This window comes from Lissotriton helveticus, chromosome 3_1 (assembly GCF_964261635.1).
Source record: "Lissotriton helveticus chromosome 3_1, aLisHel1.1, whole genome shotgun sequence".
Lineage (NCBI taxonomy): Eukaryota > Metazoa > Chordata > Amphibia > Caudata > Salamandridae > Lissotriton > Lissotriton helveticus.
In genome coordinates, this window is record NC_136061.1 from 777,662,794 (window position 1) to 777,680,854 (window position 18,061).

At 44.4% G+C, this 18,061-nt stretch overlaps 1 protein-coding gene across 8 annotated transcripts in view; it reads left to right on the top strand.

Annotated features, from left to right (window-relative positions):
• The window catches only part of LMO1 (LIM domain only 1), a 515,472-nt gene that overhangs the window by 413,862 nt on the left and 83,549 nt on the right, over positions 1–18,061 (top strand). For all 8 annotated transcript variants that reach the window (XM_078680999.1, XM_078681000.1, XM_078680996.1 and 5 more), the window contains one exon: positions 13,433–13,558. In XM_078680999.1, the coding sequence (XP_078537125.1) occupies positions 13,433–13,558 (126 nt within the window). The remainder of the gene's footprint in view (positions 1–13,432; positions 13,559–18,061) is intronic.

Consider the following 18,061-nt stretch of genomic DNA (forward strand, 5'->3'; position numbering starts at 1 on the left):
GGCAAAAACAAGTCAGAGGCCACACCAGTGCTGGGTAGGTTTTCAGGGGACCGTCTAAAAGGATCTCCTATGTGAATTTATGAATAAATCCACCACTGGGATCAGTGAGGATTTATTAATACAAGATGTTTGGTAACAAACATCTTAGAAATCATTGAAGTCATCATGGAGCTAGGAAACTCGTTTTGACAAGTATCCAGCCCATGGTTTCTCTATGCACTTATATTATCTCAGAATGGACTGGACATTGTAGGGGCATATCTGCTCATGCTGATGTGCCCACACATTGGTTATAGTGCACCCTGCCGTAGGGCTAAAGTTGGGGTCACTTGCCCATACATTACGCAGTGTATGGAGGCATGGCACACAGGGCTGTGTGCAATGTCAACTCTTCAGATTTCTCTGCACCAAGACATGCAGCCTGCAATGGCAGTATGCATAGTCGTGGTGAGTGGTCTCTGGGGTTGTACAATACATGCTTCAGCCCAAGTGGACCCTCTTCAGTACCCATGCCCTAGGTACCACGGGTACAATTTGCAAGAGATTTACAGGGGAAGCTGAAGTTGTGCCAATCATGGTACAGTGTTTAGGAAAGAGATCTAGCACTGGAAACCTGATTAGCAGTGACTCGGTGCACTTACGTTCGAAATGGTAAAGTCAGTTTTTAAATCACTGTTCTAAAAATGTCACTTTTAGAAGGTTGGTATTTTTCCGCCTAACCCAAATGGGCCTGTCCAGCCACGCGAGTTCCAAGACTGTTAATGGTTATCCAGTGGTGTGATGTGTATTCCTTTGAGACAGGGGACAAAAGGGAATTGGGTGTTTGGAAGGGTGTTCCTCTCATGAGCAGGGTGGCCTGGATTTTGTACTCAGCCCTTCCTGGCCTTCAAAGGGTAGCCTGAGAGCTTTGGCCACCCCTCCCTAACGTCTGATGCTGATGCTTTGTCATTAGTAAACGCAGCTAACACCTGGGCTTGCCTACCTTTTGTTGCCCTGAACAATTTGGAGTAAAACCCTGCTTGACAAAGAAAGGGACCTTCATACACAGGCTGGCACTGAGTATAAAAGTGGTTATTTCAGAAGCTCTCATCAGAACACTCGTGGACCTGTGGAAGATTCAGAAGAAGGACTGCCCTCAAGTCTTAAGAAAGAAGACTGGACCCACTTGCCTTGAACTTGGGATCCCCAGAATTTACTTAAATGGTCAGTTGGCTAACCTTCTGTTTAAGTTACTTGGACACAAAAAGCGTCTTGAGGCCTTGCTTGAAACTACTCAGCTAGCTATCACCAACTGGACATTCCTGAAACCTGCGTCTGGCCTCTGCTGGAGTGACTCATGCCCTTGAGGAAGTGCCTCCACAGGTCCTGGACCCTTGGATGGTGTCGGACTGTACTCCTCCTGCTTCGAAACTGCTAGAACTGAACTCCAGGTGAAAATCCAGAGGTTTGGGGCTCTTCACAACTGTGAACAACCACCGCGTTTCCTGCCAATGTGAACATCTAACGTCCACCTGCTGCTTGCCTCAGCAACAACTGGCCCACCTTGCATGGAAAAGTACTGTGTGAGAAGATAAACTCTTTACTGGGACTAATCTGGACCCTGTATCTGACTACCACTCCATCCCGGTCTGCCTAAACTTACGACTTTGACATGGTCAGCAAGACCAGATATTCGCTGTGCCAGTTTGTGCTTGGTGCTATTCTGACCTGAAATTTTAGAAAGTAATGACTCCGTTTCTACTTATGGGAATTATGTCAGTTTAGTGACATTGTAATTATTAAAATTCACTCTATATTTCTAAACTGCTGTGGGATTTTTCTGGAATGGCATTTTTTATTTAATACTGTTTGAGAGCTGTATAAATACTTCACACATTCCCACGATGTTAAGCCTAACTGCTTTAATGCCAAGCTACCAGAGAATTATGCACAGGTTTATTCAGTAACTTTTGTGGTTCATCCTAACAAGGATTGTGTTTACTACTTGAGTGGGGCTCTCATCCCTCTCGACTAATAACCCAATTTTTCACACCTTGATATTATGACAAATAAGCTTTTTTACTCCTGGTGGGTTAACCAACACAGTTTCATGCAAAAGAGCAAGATTTCTACTCAATATACATCGTTAACAGATAGTCAAAATATTTATGAGTCCTGTGGTATGGTTGTCTGTGATACAGTCTGTGTGAAAATGTATGCAGGTAGCAAGATTGTATATTAGAAAAGAAGACTTGTCAGTATTTTGGCAATGTATTCTGCATCTGTTTCTTGTTTTCCCTTGTTACAGTCTTGGTGAGCACATAAGACTTTCAAAACATTACCATCTAAAGTTTACTGTCAATAATCTTTCATTAGAAAACACAGGAACATTTCAGCACCAGCCTCAAGAAGATACAAATGTGCTCTTCAGTGCTGGACTTGTCCTTTCTGCAGTGTCATCCCCAAACTTTTGCCTTTACTCTTCTATTTTCGAAATCCGTTTTTTGATGGTATTTAGGACTCTGAGCACTTTACCGCTGCTAAGCTGTGCCCTACCTTCACACAAATATCTTGTCACCACTGCATAGTTCATGCATCCAGCCTGGACAGGGGCGGCAGGAAAATTCAAGGAATTTTCTAGAAACTTCTCCTACTTCCTAGTGGGCACCAGGTATAAATATTGGACTGTGAGAGGTTTTAAATCTATACTACTCATTGCACTGCTTTTTAACCCTGCCAGTGAGAGCAAGCCAATAAAATAGTTTTTTGCATTCATTAGGCAGTTTAAAACTCACTATTATTGTTTTCCTTTCTCCTTTGTTGCGCTGCACTCTCACTACACCTAAGTACTCACATATGTGATTTTAGCATCTCAATCTGGATAGTAACCATCACTTTGAAAACATCCCTGAGCTCCTTCCTCACAGTGAGGAAGTTGTAGCCCTCAGAAAGACTAGGGTTTCCTACTGGGAAGAGGAACCCATATGATGAAGCATGTCACCTTTGGTGAGTGAGGGTTTTCGTCCTTAAGGGATTATTCCCCTTGTTATTGATGAGAGATTAAGAGAGATCTCACTTCCATCACACTTATATTCCAATATATGATTAGTGTGCCAATGTAGACATGAGGTTGTATTGTGTTATTGATAAATATTGGACCCTCACACCCACTCTTAAGTACAACTCTGTACCTGTGGATACTGCACAAGAAAGACTGTTGTGCTGCTTTGCTGCAAGGGCGACTGCCACCATTTTGCCCAGGTGTTCGGCTGTCTTGCTGCCTGCTGCTCTGCCTGCTGGGAAGGAAGACTGGACCTGCAGCCTTCATCCCAGGCTGGAGTGGCTTTAAGGCTCAACTGACTGACCTCATGTTCTGAGTTTCAGAGACATAACAAGCTCCAGAGGCTCCCTGCATCTGGCCAACTGACCTATGGCCTGGAACTGCAACTCGGCCTGCTTGAGCCCTGCTGGCCCCTACTAAAGTGAGTTACTGACCCCAAAAAAGTGCCCATCAGTACCCTTCGTATGGCCTCAGTTGCGCTCTCTCCTCAATAAGAAGAAAGCCTGAAGTTTTGGGCTCTTCTTGAATGGGCCTATTCACGCCAGGATCTTGCCTCCCACCAAAGCAGAGCTCTAGTGAACCCAATTCTTCACGTCACAGTGACTGCCAGCGATGCCTTGATGTGCAAGATCTGCACTTCAAACTACAGCATCCACAGCTCACGTTAACCCCTAATGTGAAGCTCCAGCAATGACCATACACGATGCCTGAAAGGATCTTTGCACTACAGCTGCAATAATCCACAATTACTGATCTGCACCTTGTGGCCCCTTCTACCATGAATGGAACTCTTTGCTCTGGACTATGAAGGTAACCCTTTCAGCGGAACTAACCTGGTCCCTGTGTTCGGCCCGTGCTCCACTGCAGTCAGCCTTAACTTGTGACTTTAACCCGGTCTTGCACAACCAGATAACCTTGAGTGCCGCTTTGCACTCTAGGCTCTTTAGTTACCTGAAATCTTTTGAATTGCATCTCTCCAGTTCTACTTATTGGATTCTTATCATTTTGGTGTCAAATAATTAATGACATTTTACTCTATTTTTCTAAATTAGTGTGTGATTGTTCTTGAGTTATGTTTTCACTTTATTACTGTTTGAAGTGCTGCATGCTCATTGCCTCTATTTAAGCCCAACTTATTTTGTGCCAAGCTACCAGAGGGTTAAGCACAGGTTAATTTGGGGTTTGCTCGTGTTTTACCCTGACAGAGATTGTGGTTGCTGCTTTATTTATTTAGTGTTTTATATAGCACGAACATGACCCTAATAGTGTATCAGAGCCCTTTGCATTGACATAACTTACCATTTAGAACAACACAAATACTTTGCAGTTTCAGTATATCTCATCAGTATACAGTAAGTTACTAGCAACAGTTATGCTACACAGTCATAAATTAGTTATACATTGAATGGTGAGAGAAACATTTGTGCATGACATTCAAATTTACAAAACCAATATGACGTTAGTGGTCGATGAGTGGCAGCGTGTGTATTAAACCTTTGATAACGTCAAGACTGCTGGAGTTATGGCAGGAATTTGCTCATAAAAAAAGTTTTGGCTGTTTTTTTAAAAGCCGCAACGGACGAGATTTTTCTAATGTTAGGCGGGAGAATGTTCCAAATTCTTGGTGCTGCGCAAGAGAAACCTCGGTCATAAGTTCTTTTCTTTCGGAAGAGGGACGGTTTCAGTAATAGATCTCCATGATTCCGGGAAACCCGGCATCCTCCTGAAAGAGTGATTTTCAGAGCTAGGTACATAGGTGTATTATAATATATCGCTTTGTGAGTTATACATGCATTTTTAGTTGAATTTTTGCTTCGTAGGGCAGCCAGTTGAGCGCTTTCAAATGAGGGGTGATGTGGTTGAATTTTCTGGATCCAGTTATAGGTCTTGTAGCCGCATTGCTTTATTGGAGCTGTTGAAATCTTAGGAAGACCGGCTAGTGTTGTACAACCACACTCGATCCTTGATATGACTAGTGCCTGGACTGCAGTTTTAAGGTCTGAGTTATTTATGAAAGGTTTCAGTTTTCTGAGGTAGCTTAAATGAAATTGGGTGATTTTTGCCATTGTGTTGATATGTGCAAGCATGTTCAGGTTTTTATCTAGCATAATGGCCAGGGATTTCGTTGAATCCACAATCCTCGCAATACAGTTTAGTGCCATGATTAGTTTGGTCCACTCCACGATCGATTTTCGTAGTGCTTTTCTGGGGGGAAATCAAAAGGAATTCAGTTTTCTGTGGGTTAAGCTTGAGGTGATTACTAGTTGGCCAATGGGCGGTTTTCTTTAATACCTGGTTCATGATACCAATCTCTTCTAACAATGTGATCTTGATGTAAAGCTGTGTATCGTCAACATACATGTGGAAGGAGATGTTTGCTTGCTGTACAATTTCTGTGAGTGGCTCTACATACAAATTGAATAGAGCAGGGGATAGTGTTGAGCTCTGTGGTACTCCAATAAAATTCCTGGATGAAGCAGATAAAGTCTGGTTCACTATGAATTTTTGCGATCTGTTTTCTAAGAACGAACTAAACCACATTGGGACTGTACCCTCTAGGCCCATCCTTTTTTTTAGGCAATCTAGCATTTTGGTATGGTTTACAGTATCATATGCCGGTGAAAGTTCAAGCAGGGTTAGGAGAAAGGTTTTGTTGCGGTCAAGGTCAAGTAGAGCATCGTCCACGATGTGCAGAATTGCTGTTTCAGTGCTATGGTTCGATCTAAATCCTGATTGGAAGTTATTCAGCAGTTTGGATTCAGAGATGTGTTGGCTTAGTTGCTGTTGTACACATTTTTCCAGGACTTTGGCTAGCATGGGAATGTTTGTTACTGGTCTGAAGTTGTTCAGGTCTGCTGAGTTCTCCAGAGTGGAGTGACTTACCCTATTTGGGAAACAACCTTTACACCGCAGTCATTACATCGCACTACATTTACAACACAGTCATTACATCACAATGTCCTTTACAACACATGTCACTATAACGCAGCCATTACATTGCATGTCACTACAACGCATGACACTACAACGCATGTCACTACAACGCAGGCATTACATTGCATGTCTTTACAATGCATACAATTACAATGCATAGTACCCCTACACTATCCAACACTTACTTTACTGTTGCACCCCCTGGAGTTAGAATAATAATTTTTACCCCTACACTATCCAGCACTTACCCTACTGTTGCACCCCCTGGAGTTAGAATAGTAATTGTTACCCCTACACTATCCAGCACTTACTCTACTGTTGCACCCCCTGGAGTTACGTTAGAGGTCGTATGGGTGACTCTGGTGGTATGTTGGGATAGGTTGTCTCATGAGCGTTTGGGCTACTGTTCGGTTTTTCTATGCATATTTTCTTATATCTTCTTGCTGTTTTGCGGTTCTTATAGCCTGTCCTATGAGTACATTTCCAATTCTCCTGGTCAGTGCTTGCAGACTCCCTCCTACCGACTTTTTCAAAATTAGGGTTAGGACCTGTGTTAGGGCATGCTTCAGAGCTATGGGTTCTATGGTTAGTAGGGGATATAGTGGATTTAGATAGATGTGGGCTGGTGCTCTTAGCTACGGAGCTTCTGGATTCCGTTTTCGACTGTTGGGTCTCTCTAGCTGTGATGTTTTCTATCTTGGCAGATTGAATCCTGTGTGGGGAGATGGTTTGTGATTTATTTTTTGGCAGGTTTCTTGAGTGATGGCTGTTAAGAACGTGTTCTTTCAAGGTTGTGAAATAGTTGTTGAAACGTTCCAAATCTTTGTTGGCGGATTGTGTGAGAATTGTGCCATTCTTGTAGCATGTTATATTCATTGTAGCTCTTAGTGTTCGAGAGGGTGTTGTTAGCATCTTAATGCCGTAAGGAATGTTTCTTACTTCCTGTACCTTCAGCACATTATTTAGGGTGTTGCACCATTTAGCCATTTTAGTGGTGAATAGTATTAGTTCGTTAATAATGGCGCCTTTTTTTATGTTGAAGGAGGGGTCAGAGATTAAGATGTCTGGGTTTTTTCTAAGCAAATTGTGTTTAAAGGATTTGGTGGCATTTTTGGAGAGATTAGGGGGGTAAGATCAGGCCCGGACTGGCCGTTGCGGGCACCAGGCAATCCCCTGGGTGCGCCGCAAGGGTGGGGGCCGGTTTTGGACCCTGGGGGCCGTTTTTGTTACAGGGCCGTTTTTGCAGCATAGCTGCAAAATCGTCCCTGTAACAAAATCGTCCGAAAACCGGCCCCGCCAAAGAGCTCGGTCGCACCCCCAGGGGGCCGGCCAAGCACTTTGCCAGGGCCGGTTTCGGTTCTCAGTCCAGCCCGGGGTAAGATATTGTATAGGAGTTCCTTTCTTCCGATTTCAGATAAGACCCTGTCATGATTATGTGTAATGATTACAGTTTTTATTTCTCTTGGAATTACTCTACGCTTTAGTAGGAATACACCACCCTCAAACAGTAACCAATATCATCTGGCTGGGGTTTGTTCACCTTCATCAAATCCCTCACCCTCTCTCAATATGTAGCTGAGCTTGTAGAACTTAGCTTGATTTCAGCCTGAAAGTGCTGCCCACTGGAAATCAAAGGAAGCGTTGGAGGCCTATGGACAGCTGGGGTGCCGTCATTACCCAGTTTGGTTTGGATTAGTTTCATGTGCCTCTGTACCCAGAAACACCCTTTTCATGAACCAGCTGAGCAAAGATTAGACATGGACAAAATGAGTCGTGATAGTTTGATCTGCCATAAAAGATGGAAAATATTTAAAGTCCATTACTTTGATCCCTGGTGCTTATCAGAAAGACTGAAGAAGATTAGGTAGTGTGTGGGAAACTTCCTGATCAAACATGGTGGAGAGGACCAGTATGATCATTGTAGATATATCTCCATTATCAATGGTCACAAAAGCTTTGAGCTTTATATTAAAGGGTGCTATTACTGCAGAGTGACTGACATGGCGAAATGAATGAGTAGGCTAAACATTTTGCAGGAATTGATTCAACAGAGCTGATCCAGCTATTGAACAATAATTACCTGGTCTCACTTGATCTTAGTTATATTTAACAAGGTAAAGGCTTGTTTCAAAGTGGATTTAATGAAGATGTGATGCTTTGGGAATGGAAAGAAATTAAATCATGAACATCTTATGGAATGAGTACAAGATTTATCGTGGAGCTTTATTGAGTTAAACATTTCTTGACTTAATTTTCATGACTATGTGGCCTACGGTTACTTTGGAAACAGGATAAAACCTAAAGGAATTAGTTTGTTATGAGATGAGTGGGAGTCATGAGTATCAGGAGACTGAAAAAAGCACACTCTTTTAACACCATTGAGCTCCTCAGCCAGTTATATTGTTTATCATATTGTATCCCTGGTACTAAAATCCTGTGCACTCTTGCTGCACATTGCGTTTCAATAGTCAGTTGGCCATATTTACAGTTTGGCTGACAGCCTGTCCAGCTTCTGGTGTGAGGAAAGAACCACTTTCACCAAGGTAGTGGTGAAAAGTCTGCAATATCCAGGGAGCCAGGGCATCAGTGGTGTCTGATCCAAACTGACTGCATCTGTAATGGAAAGAACACCTTTGAATGATTAACCTTTAACACAAAATACGCCAGTTTGCATCACTGCTACTGGAATGTCCATAATTGAAAGGGGATGATATACATACATAAAGTATAAGATGCTCATGAGGACAGTTCCCCTTTTTGAAGTTCAGCTGTGTGCATGGGGGAGCATATAGCTGTCCAGAGAACTACTGCATGTCCCCCCATTCCCTTTGAATTATGACAGGTATTTGTAATACCATTGGAGCAGGACCGAGATAGATTTGCACAAAGTGGTTATCTGTCTAGAATGGCACAGTGGGTGAAAAATTATGGTCTGCAATGCGGCCCAGAGCAATCACTAGTGGCTGACATTAATGTGATCATTCCTTCCATTGTTTTGTTGTTTTTGCAGGTTACTTTTGTAATGGTGGCAAGCGTCTCCTTAAGGGACAAGTGCTCAATCGCACCATTTTGCAAATGCTAATAGAGAACTGGAGCTCTGCAGGTGATCACCGGCCTCCTCTTGTCTCATTATTGTGCAAGAGGCACTATATTTTAAAGCCCTTGCATATATCTGTTTTGCGCTATGACGGATCAGTATATTTGTCCCCCAGCAAAAATATTCTTGGGTGGCAAACCAATCACTGTGCATAAAGAGTGACTACTTTGTGACTCGGGAATAGCGCCTCGGGCCCCTGGCCTCCCAGTTTAATAACACTGCACTAAGCAACTTTAGTCTGTTATTGAGCTCTACACACTGGGCAAAGAAGAAGCAGGTGGTGAGCTGAGTATGAACATGTGTCTTTTTGACATCTAGACCATGGCATGGGGCAGTGGGTATTGTTAAGAAGAGGTCCTTTTGTCCACCTACCTAAACTAACAAGGTTTCAGTTTCAAACAAACATTGCCAGCTGTTCCACGGTGCAGGCTGCATCCCTACATACCAAATACCGTGTGTACACGGCGACTGCCATCCTTTTTATGGGTCCTGGGTTGACTGTTTGGATAGTTAATGGCGCATCTGTCTTACCCCAGAGTTTCCTTTTAGCCGATCATTTTAACATGCAGGATTCGGGAAAGAGATTTATTACAGTGCAAACGGTTGTCTGTGCTTTCTTTATCTTGGTTAATCAGGAGCGGTCTCAGCAGAGCTGTGAACACTAGATGTACCCTCCATACCCAATGAGGATGAACAAACTGGGAACAGGCAAAGAGTTAACACCTGTCGCAATTCATCCATGATTACGTAATGCACTGCAGTATGTGTCATTCTGTTACAGACCTTACACATCTTGTGTTTACCATACATTAGAACATTGGTATGTTGGGAGCTCCATTGAAGACCATGGAGTGCTCCAGGCTACTAATGGCCGTTAAAAGCCCGGAGTATCAATATTCCAATGTTCACATCTGTTGCTGTAAACAAAGCCCTCACAGAGTTTGAGAGGATTTCAATCCCCTCGGGCTCCGTGAAGCCTTTGTTTTACAAATTAGAACAATCTGACCACTAGGGGTGGAGTGTTCTAATAGCCTGAGATCCCTCCGTAGTGAGTTCTACAGGCCATTAAAGGCCTGCTACCTTGTTAAATGCCCTTGCCATCGGCTCGGGCCTTTAACACTGGAGTGGGCTTTAATGGTCGGTAGAGCCCGCTACATCGGGGTAAGGCTATATTATTCATCAGGTTCAAGAGTTTTTTCTTTCAAACGATTTCAAGATCTATATGTTTTCATGTTGTGTGTGTCTTCGCCATATTAACTTTTTAACTTAAGTTAATGAGGGGGACTTCTCTACCACAGGATGGTGTCCCTGCCCCATTATGTCAGGATATTTGTGCCAGACAATGCTCCCAAAGCCTGTTGGATGCAGCCAGTAGTTGAGCCCAGTGGACTCTGAACTGGAGCGACTTTGAACATGCTCATTTGTGTAATTGAATGTGTCCATGGTGTTTTGATAAGCTGTGACACCTATGATGACATCATGATGATGTCATTTGTACGACCCACATAAGATCATGAGTAGTGCATTGATAAAGGTTTTGTATTGCATTGTAATTGCATTTCCACAGTGCTTCATAGCCATGATGAGGTGGGATGGGTAGCACTCTGCATCATCAGCAGTGCTTGGTAGAAAGATTGTTGAACTGCTGAAGGGTTGTGGTGCTGTGTGTGAGTGACCCGAGTGCTTCTCTGGTCTTATGTTCAGTCTCTGCGCTTGATCAAGTAATGGAGGAAGATGAGTGGCAGATAGACACGTGCACTTTACATTGAATTATTGCTATGCCTGATTGAGCTGATCTCGATAGAACTCACTCAAGAGAGACTTAGGAGCTGCCCATAGCATGTACTGTATTCAAGCATTCATGGCACGTGCTCTCTGTAACCCCCCCAGAGCAATAGGTGCACCCCAGGAGGCATGCGCTGTATGATGCCATCCATGGTAAATGATCCGCTTCCATTCAGGAATGAGAAGGAGTAACCCACACGTATTCACAGAACACAATTGTAGTACAAGCTCTCTAGCAACTACTGTGGGGAAGCGGAAGAGTGACCCCGAGGAATGCGCTGGTTGCAGGTAGATGGGGTAAACGTTCAGTAGGTTCGATACAGGAGTGATCGGAGAACAAACTATGGGCACGCACTGGATACAAGCATCCATCACAGCTGCAGGAGAGTTGAAGAGTGGTTTAAGGATTACATGGGGGGCATTTAGCCAGAGGGAATGCCCTTTGGAGATTATCCAGGAGAAATAGAGGGGCAATCCGCAGGCATGCAGTGCTTACAAGCAGCCAGGGCTCTAAAAGCCACCGCCAGATGCAGGTCATCTAAGAAATAGTCTATACAAACAAGACGCACAAATATGGAAAGCCACAGATCTAGGAGGCCACAACCTAATGGCCAGCTGGTACATTAAACAAGCATCCTGATATCATCGAGATTAGTACTGGCAAGTGGATTTCAGACTATGCCTGTCAGGGTCCATCCAGGAGTGTGAAGAGCAGCTCTCGACATGCGCTAGTTACAGACAGCTAGGATAAATCTCTCTAGGATCCACCCAGGAGCAGCAGAGGAACAACCCAAATTGTGCACTAGTTTCATGCAGCCAGGATTAATGTGCTAGTATTCACCCAGAAGCACAGAGGAGCAGTCCATGCAGAGGTTATGGCTCTTGGCTTTTTCCATAACCAGGTAGGTCAACACAAGTAACACATAGTTCAACTCCGCGTCTGTTATCTGGACACCCAAGCCGAATGCCCTGGGTGAATCATTAAAATATGTTAGGACAGAAGGAACAGGAGCCACCCTCTAGGAGAGAAAGCGACCAAAGTGTGAGTGGAAAGTCATCTGCGGCGTCCCTCAAGGATCCTCACTGAGCCCGACTCTCTTCAACGTCTACATGAGCCCCCTCGCGGCCATCGCACGCCAACACAACCTCAACATAATCTCCTACGCCGACGACACCCAGCTGATCCTCTCCCTGACCAACGACCCCGCCGCCGCCAGAGCCAACCTGCACGAAGGGATGAGAGAGGTAGCCGAGTGGATGACGACGAGCCGCCTGAAGCTGAACACAGATAAGACGGAGGTCCTCATCCTGGGCTCCTCGCCCTCCGCCTGGGACGACTCCTGGTGGCCCCCCGCCCTGGGCACCGCACCCAAACCGACGGACCACGCACGCAACCTGGGTTTCATCTTGGACTCCTCCCTCTCCATGACCAGGCAAGTCAACGCCGTCTCCTCGTCGTGTTTCAACATCCTGCGCATGCTTCGGAAGATCTTCTGGTGGATCCCCACAGAGACCAGGAAGACCGTCACCCAGGCCCTCGTCACCAGCCGACTGGACTACGGCAACGCACTCTACGTCGGAACCACCGCCAAGAACCAGAAGAGACTCCAGCGCATCCAGAACGCCACAGCCAGACTCATCCTCGACATCCCACGACACAGCCACATCTCCGGACACCTAAAAGACCTGCACTGGCTCCCGGTCAACAAGAGAATCACCTTCCGCCTCCTTACCCACGCACACAAAGCTCTCCACAACCAAGGCCCGAGCTACCTCAACAACCGAATCAACTTCTACGCCCCCAAACGCCACCTCCGATCCGCCAGCCACACCCTCGCCGCCGTCCCACGCATCCGCAGAGCCACAACAGGAGGAAGGTCCTTCTCCTACCTGGCCGCCAAGACCTGGAACTCCCTCCCGGCCGACCTGCGCCTGACCCAAGACCACCTCTCTTTCAGGAAGAAGCTCAAGACCTGGCTGTTCGAGCAGTAGCGGCACCCCCCCCCCCCAAGCGCCTCGAGACCCTACGGGTAGGTAGTGCGCTCTATAAATGTCTTTGATTTATTGATTGAAGGAAGTAGAAGCAGGGCACCCACGTCATGTGATGGAGCCAAGCAGGGCTCTGATAGGTGGAATTATGTTGGAGCTGTAGGCAGCATGTGTAGTCCACAGAGCATTGCACTATACAGTAAACAACCAACAAATGCACCATGTTTCTAAAGAGGCACAGCTTTGTTCCGTAAAATTAAAAAGCTGGGACTGAGGCTTGAATGTGGCAACTGTTTCCAGTCCGTCTCATATAATTCATAAACAATATTTATTATAAGGTACCTCTAAAATGTTATTCTGCAGTTCATTGCTGGACAAAATAGATGTTATGATGGTGTTCAAGCTGCAAAGTGGTACATTCTAATCTGTAGCACTGCTCCCCCTCCTCATACCCTTCAGTTTGGTCAGCAAAATGGAGATTGCTACGCCTATTACTGGAATACAGTATTTGATGCTGCTAATTATACTTAATTAGTCTTTCCACCATTTAATTAAAATTGTTTCTAATGAATATGCTTTCTTGGCAGGCTTTTCGGTACCACTGGGAATTGTGCAGCCTGCAGTAAACTGATCCCTGCTTTCGAGATGGTGATGCGGGCCAGAGATAATGTTTACCACTTGGACTGCTTCGCCTGCCAGCTCTGCAACCAGAGGTGAGAACACCGAGGTTCACTCTCGCTAAAAACACAAGAACGAGCCTATGTTGTCACCTGCAGGAAACGGAAACCGATCGCCCACGTGCAAGCCATTAGCTACAGCCTTTGGAGATCAGGGCCAAGGAAGAGCTTTAAACACACACCTGCTGTAGATGGGCATTTTCCAATGTAAATCATAGCGTGATTGTTTGTGCTAAACCTAAACCGAAGGTCACCTTCAGTTTCCCACACCTCAGAATGTTTACATATTTCATTGCTTATGCAGTGCAGATAAACAGTTGTAGCCAACATCAAATTATTAGTATGCAGGTTTGTCTCTGATTACGAGTGCTCCGGGGGCGGATGCGACATTAAAATTAATGACAAACGACAACACCCGATCTCATGGTGTTCAGTATTTATCGGCGGTCACAAATGTTGCATATTACAAGCTAAGCCATTCAGAATAGTGTATAACATGGTGGTTTTGCTGCCTTCTGTACCAAAAATCTGCATATTCCAGTATTTTCCGAGCATTTTCCCTCGGTAAAATTTGTCAGGTTTGACCTACTGTTATGTACATGAGGAAATCGCTGGGCTGCCACATTTATCACGCTTGGTACTTACCTATGTGATAAATTCTGCACAGCTCATAATTCCAACCCCATGCACACGGGTTTGCATAGGGACCAAAATTTTCCAGCCCCATTGTAACTTGGGCTAAAGTGATATATGCTATCCATTATCATATTAACCAACGTGTGTTTTTCACATGTCTTTTGCTAGGCAGCCATTTCATATAGCACATTGGCAAGATACAGAAATGCTTACGTGGATTAATGGCGCCTGGTAAACATGGGCGTAGCTTCGGGAGGGGGTGGAGGGTATTTGAGGTGTAACCCCCGCCCCCCCCCCCAAATCAATGCATTTTCTGGTAATTAGTTGGGTACAGGTGCTTTAGCTCGGTATGGCGCGGAGTCTGTTGGATTTCACAAGGATTTTCTTTACAGAAAAAAATGGAAACACACTCTCCTTCTCTCTCTTCTTTGAACGTCTTTAGACATTTTGGCTATTTTGCCAAATATTGTGTTTTCTCCCACCTAGTTCCCCTACCAATCAGTATTCTTCTCTCTTTCCACTGCCCCTAAAGCCCATTTCATGACCCCTCCTTGTCTATAAGATACTTTAACATTCCATGCCAGAGTGATTGTTGAAAAATCTGAATCTCACGTCCTCCTGGCTTAGTGACCAAGCTGCGCTACTGCTGATAAAGTGTAAAGCGATTCCTCAGGGTCATCACTATTACGCAGTTATTCTGCCCTCAAACATGACAAAGCCAAGGACGATATTCATATTTTCTTAAGCTCTTCCCTTTCGTCATTTGACCAGAATAAGGTGTTGCCTCACACAACTGCTGAAAAACAGGAGGTCGTAGGTAACCCCATAAATTGTGATCCTAATCACATCCCATGAAGTGACATCAAACAGCCTTCGACCATGATTAGTTCATAGGAAGGTTTAAATTGAAATCCTACAGTTTGTATAAAGTGTGCGAATATTTTCTAAAATATACAAAAGCCAACAATAGGCAGGCAGACGAGTCAAAGGTGAAACATGGAAATCATTGTTGCCATCAATTCCTTGAAGGTGCTGTAGGATACAGGTGGTGCACAAAAGCACCTGTGCCTACTCTTTAGTGGTGGCTCGCACAGGTAAGAGCGGTGAGGTGGGGATGGGGCGGATTGGGAGGTGTTGAAAGTCGGTAGACGATGGGATAAGTAGCATTAAATATATAAAACCACTTACTTTGCGATCGGCACATCGCCGACACGGCGATGTGGCGAGTGCAAAGTAAGTGGTTTATTTATTTAATATTACTTATCCGTTGTCTGTCGACTTCCACCACCGCCCACCCTGCTCCGCCCCTCCACACCCCATCGCTCTTACCTATGCGAGCCGATACTGTGACTCTTTAGTATGTACTATACACTCAAGACATAGCTCATCTGGAAGCTGAAAAAGCAGAAACGTACGATTGCTTGGAAAATCATATGGGTTACAATGTGCATTATTAATGGACCCATGAGTAAGTTCCATGAAGAAGTGTAATCCTTCTATGGGCATCAACATCCAAACAGCAAGAAATCTGTGGTGGAACTAGACTCATGCTTCACTCTCCCTTTAGGACCTTAGCTCTAGCATCATCATCCAGTGATGAAAGAGTCTCTCCTCACCCATATAATATATACTCAAAAAGCTGCCATTAGGAACTTCCATCTTGAAAATATTGTGTCATTTGTGTGATAGTTTGTACAAATAAACTGCTGCTCAGATGCATGCTGAACTGGATTCAGTTTGCTGTTCACAGGAGCAGTGCTGCAGTACAAGACATGTGGCAGAAAGGTTCACACTGCAAACGTGCACGCCCAGCAAGCTCCCTCTCTCAGTGCCAGTGCTCGATTTAGTTTCACAAGCTTGTGCCCCTACCCTCATGTGCAAATGTAAAATATAGTGCTTACGATCACAATTTGATTTTCTTTTGAACAGCCTAATACTACTTCTGCTACTGCATCTACTACTACTACTAATAATAGTAATAATAATAATTGATTTGTCTGACACCGAAGTGGTCTTCGAACACTGTAGGCAAAGAACAGCAGAGGCTATTACTCAGCTATCGACACTGTCGCTCTTTAACAGATGTCTAATTGAAGCATACATTACTTTTATACCAACAATTAAGACCGGGGGAGTAAAGGGATGTACTCCACTGGTCTGATGGACTACAGCCCACCATATTTAGAGTTCTCCACCTACCTGTTGGTGACTTATGTGTCTTCGGAGGAGCTGCCACCGCGAGTGCTGCGCTGAATGCACTGCAGCTTTGCTATGCGAGCACCATCTTCAATATGCGTGCACATCAAATTTTTTTTGTTTGTTTTACAAACCTAAGAATGAAAACAAATGTACCTGGCACACTGAATGTTTCTCCCAGTGTGTGAGGGTAATTTAATAGTTTTCATGTTTGAGCTCGCCAGGTTTTCCTTGGCAGTCCTGAACAGGAAAAATTTTTGTCAGAATGTGTGCCCTAAGATGACTGATCACTTTCTGAAAGAAGACCACGCCCCTAAAGACATGAAATGGGTCATAATTGAACAACTGGAGGGAACAAAGTCAACCCTGAAAGGAAATTGTTTGAAAAGGAACAGCATTGGATTTATCGACTCTCCGTGCAAATAACAGGTCTGAAAGACAACCTCCCATGAAACAGTGTCCAACGCTAATGGGAACACCTCCTAATCTGTGCTCTTTTGCTACAAGGAGCTTACACTTAGATAATGTCTCCCTTTGACCATACAGTGCCTCCTGTCCTCTACTCTCTATTGGTCTATCCTTGCAGGATATATTTCTTTTCCCAGAATCGATGTTCTTTGCCTCTAATGAGCTTATACTGAGATAATGCCTCCTTATGAACTCAATTTGCCTTATGCATCCTACCCTGTAATGGCCTAATCTTGGGGGACATAATGCACTATATCTGATTCCCTTGGCACACTATGAAGCAACAGGTCAATTATACAAACCACATCAGAATAATGGAAATATTTCCTCTAGGAGGATTTTGCTGATATTTTGACATTTTTAAAGTTATGTACAAAAAAAATCAAAGCGTAGTCTTTTCTTAGGGTCTGATTTAGATGTTGGCATATTGGTTACTCCATCACAGCAGTGACGGATATCTCGTCCACTGAATTATAAATCCCATTATAGACTATGGTATTTATATTTCGAAGGAAAGTATATCCATCACCGTTGTGACAGAGTAACCCATCCGCCAACAGCTTTACCAGGCAGGCCCTTAGTCTCTATGGTGCGGTGCTTTTCACAAGCCACAAACGTATGCTGCAGCTCCAGTGCATGTCCACCTCTGTTCCCATGGTAGTGCATGCTCAACATAGCCATAGACATGCCCCATACATGTCTCTCTGGACGCAGCCGACACACCCACATGCACTTTAAGGCTCAGTCACAGCTCTCTTACTATTTAGTCGACACCAACTGTGAGCCATGGGAGGATGCAGAGCTCTGGAGGCCTCAATGCAGGTTTGGGTTCGGGCGATCACCCTTGACAAAGTAAGTGCCGGCGATAGGGGGCTTAGCAGGGGTATAGGTTTTCTGGCAATACCTCAATGTTTATTGGGATCACTAATCGGTGTGTGATTTTGACAGTGTCTGACTATATGGCTCGCTCTCTCAGAGTAGCCGGGTAGTAATAGACTACCCAAAGACAAGTATGTTAACCAAATCTTTTTAATCTATTGCATTGTGTGTGATTTTCACTGTTATAACATTCATCACAAGCCTCATTACTAAAAGCAGGTGGGACACAAACATCTCTCTGCCTTTATATAGCAGTGCATGTTGTTTTCACTTGTCAGTGCGTAGAAACAGCACGATTCATGTTCTAATCTCTTCTGAATTGTGTGTGTACATCCAGTAGCGGCTGGTGTCAGGGAAATG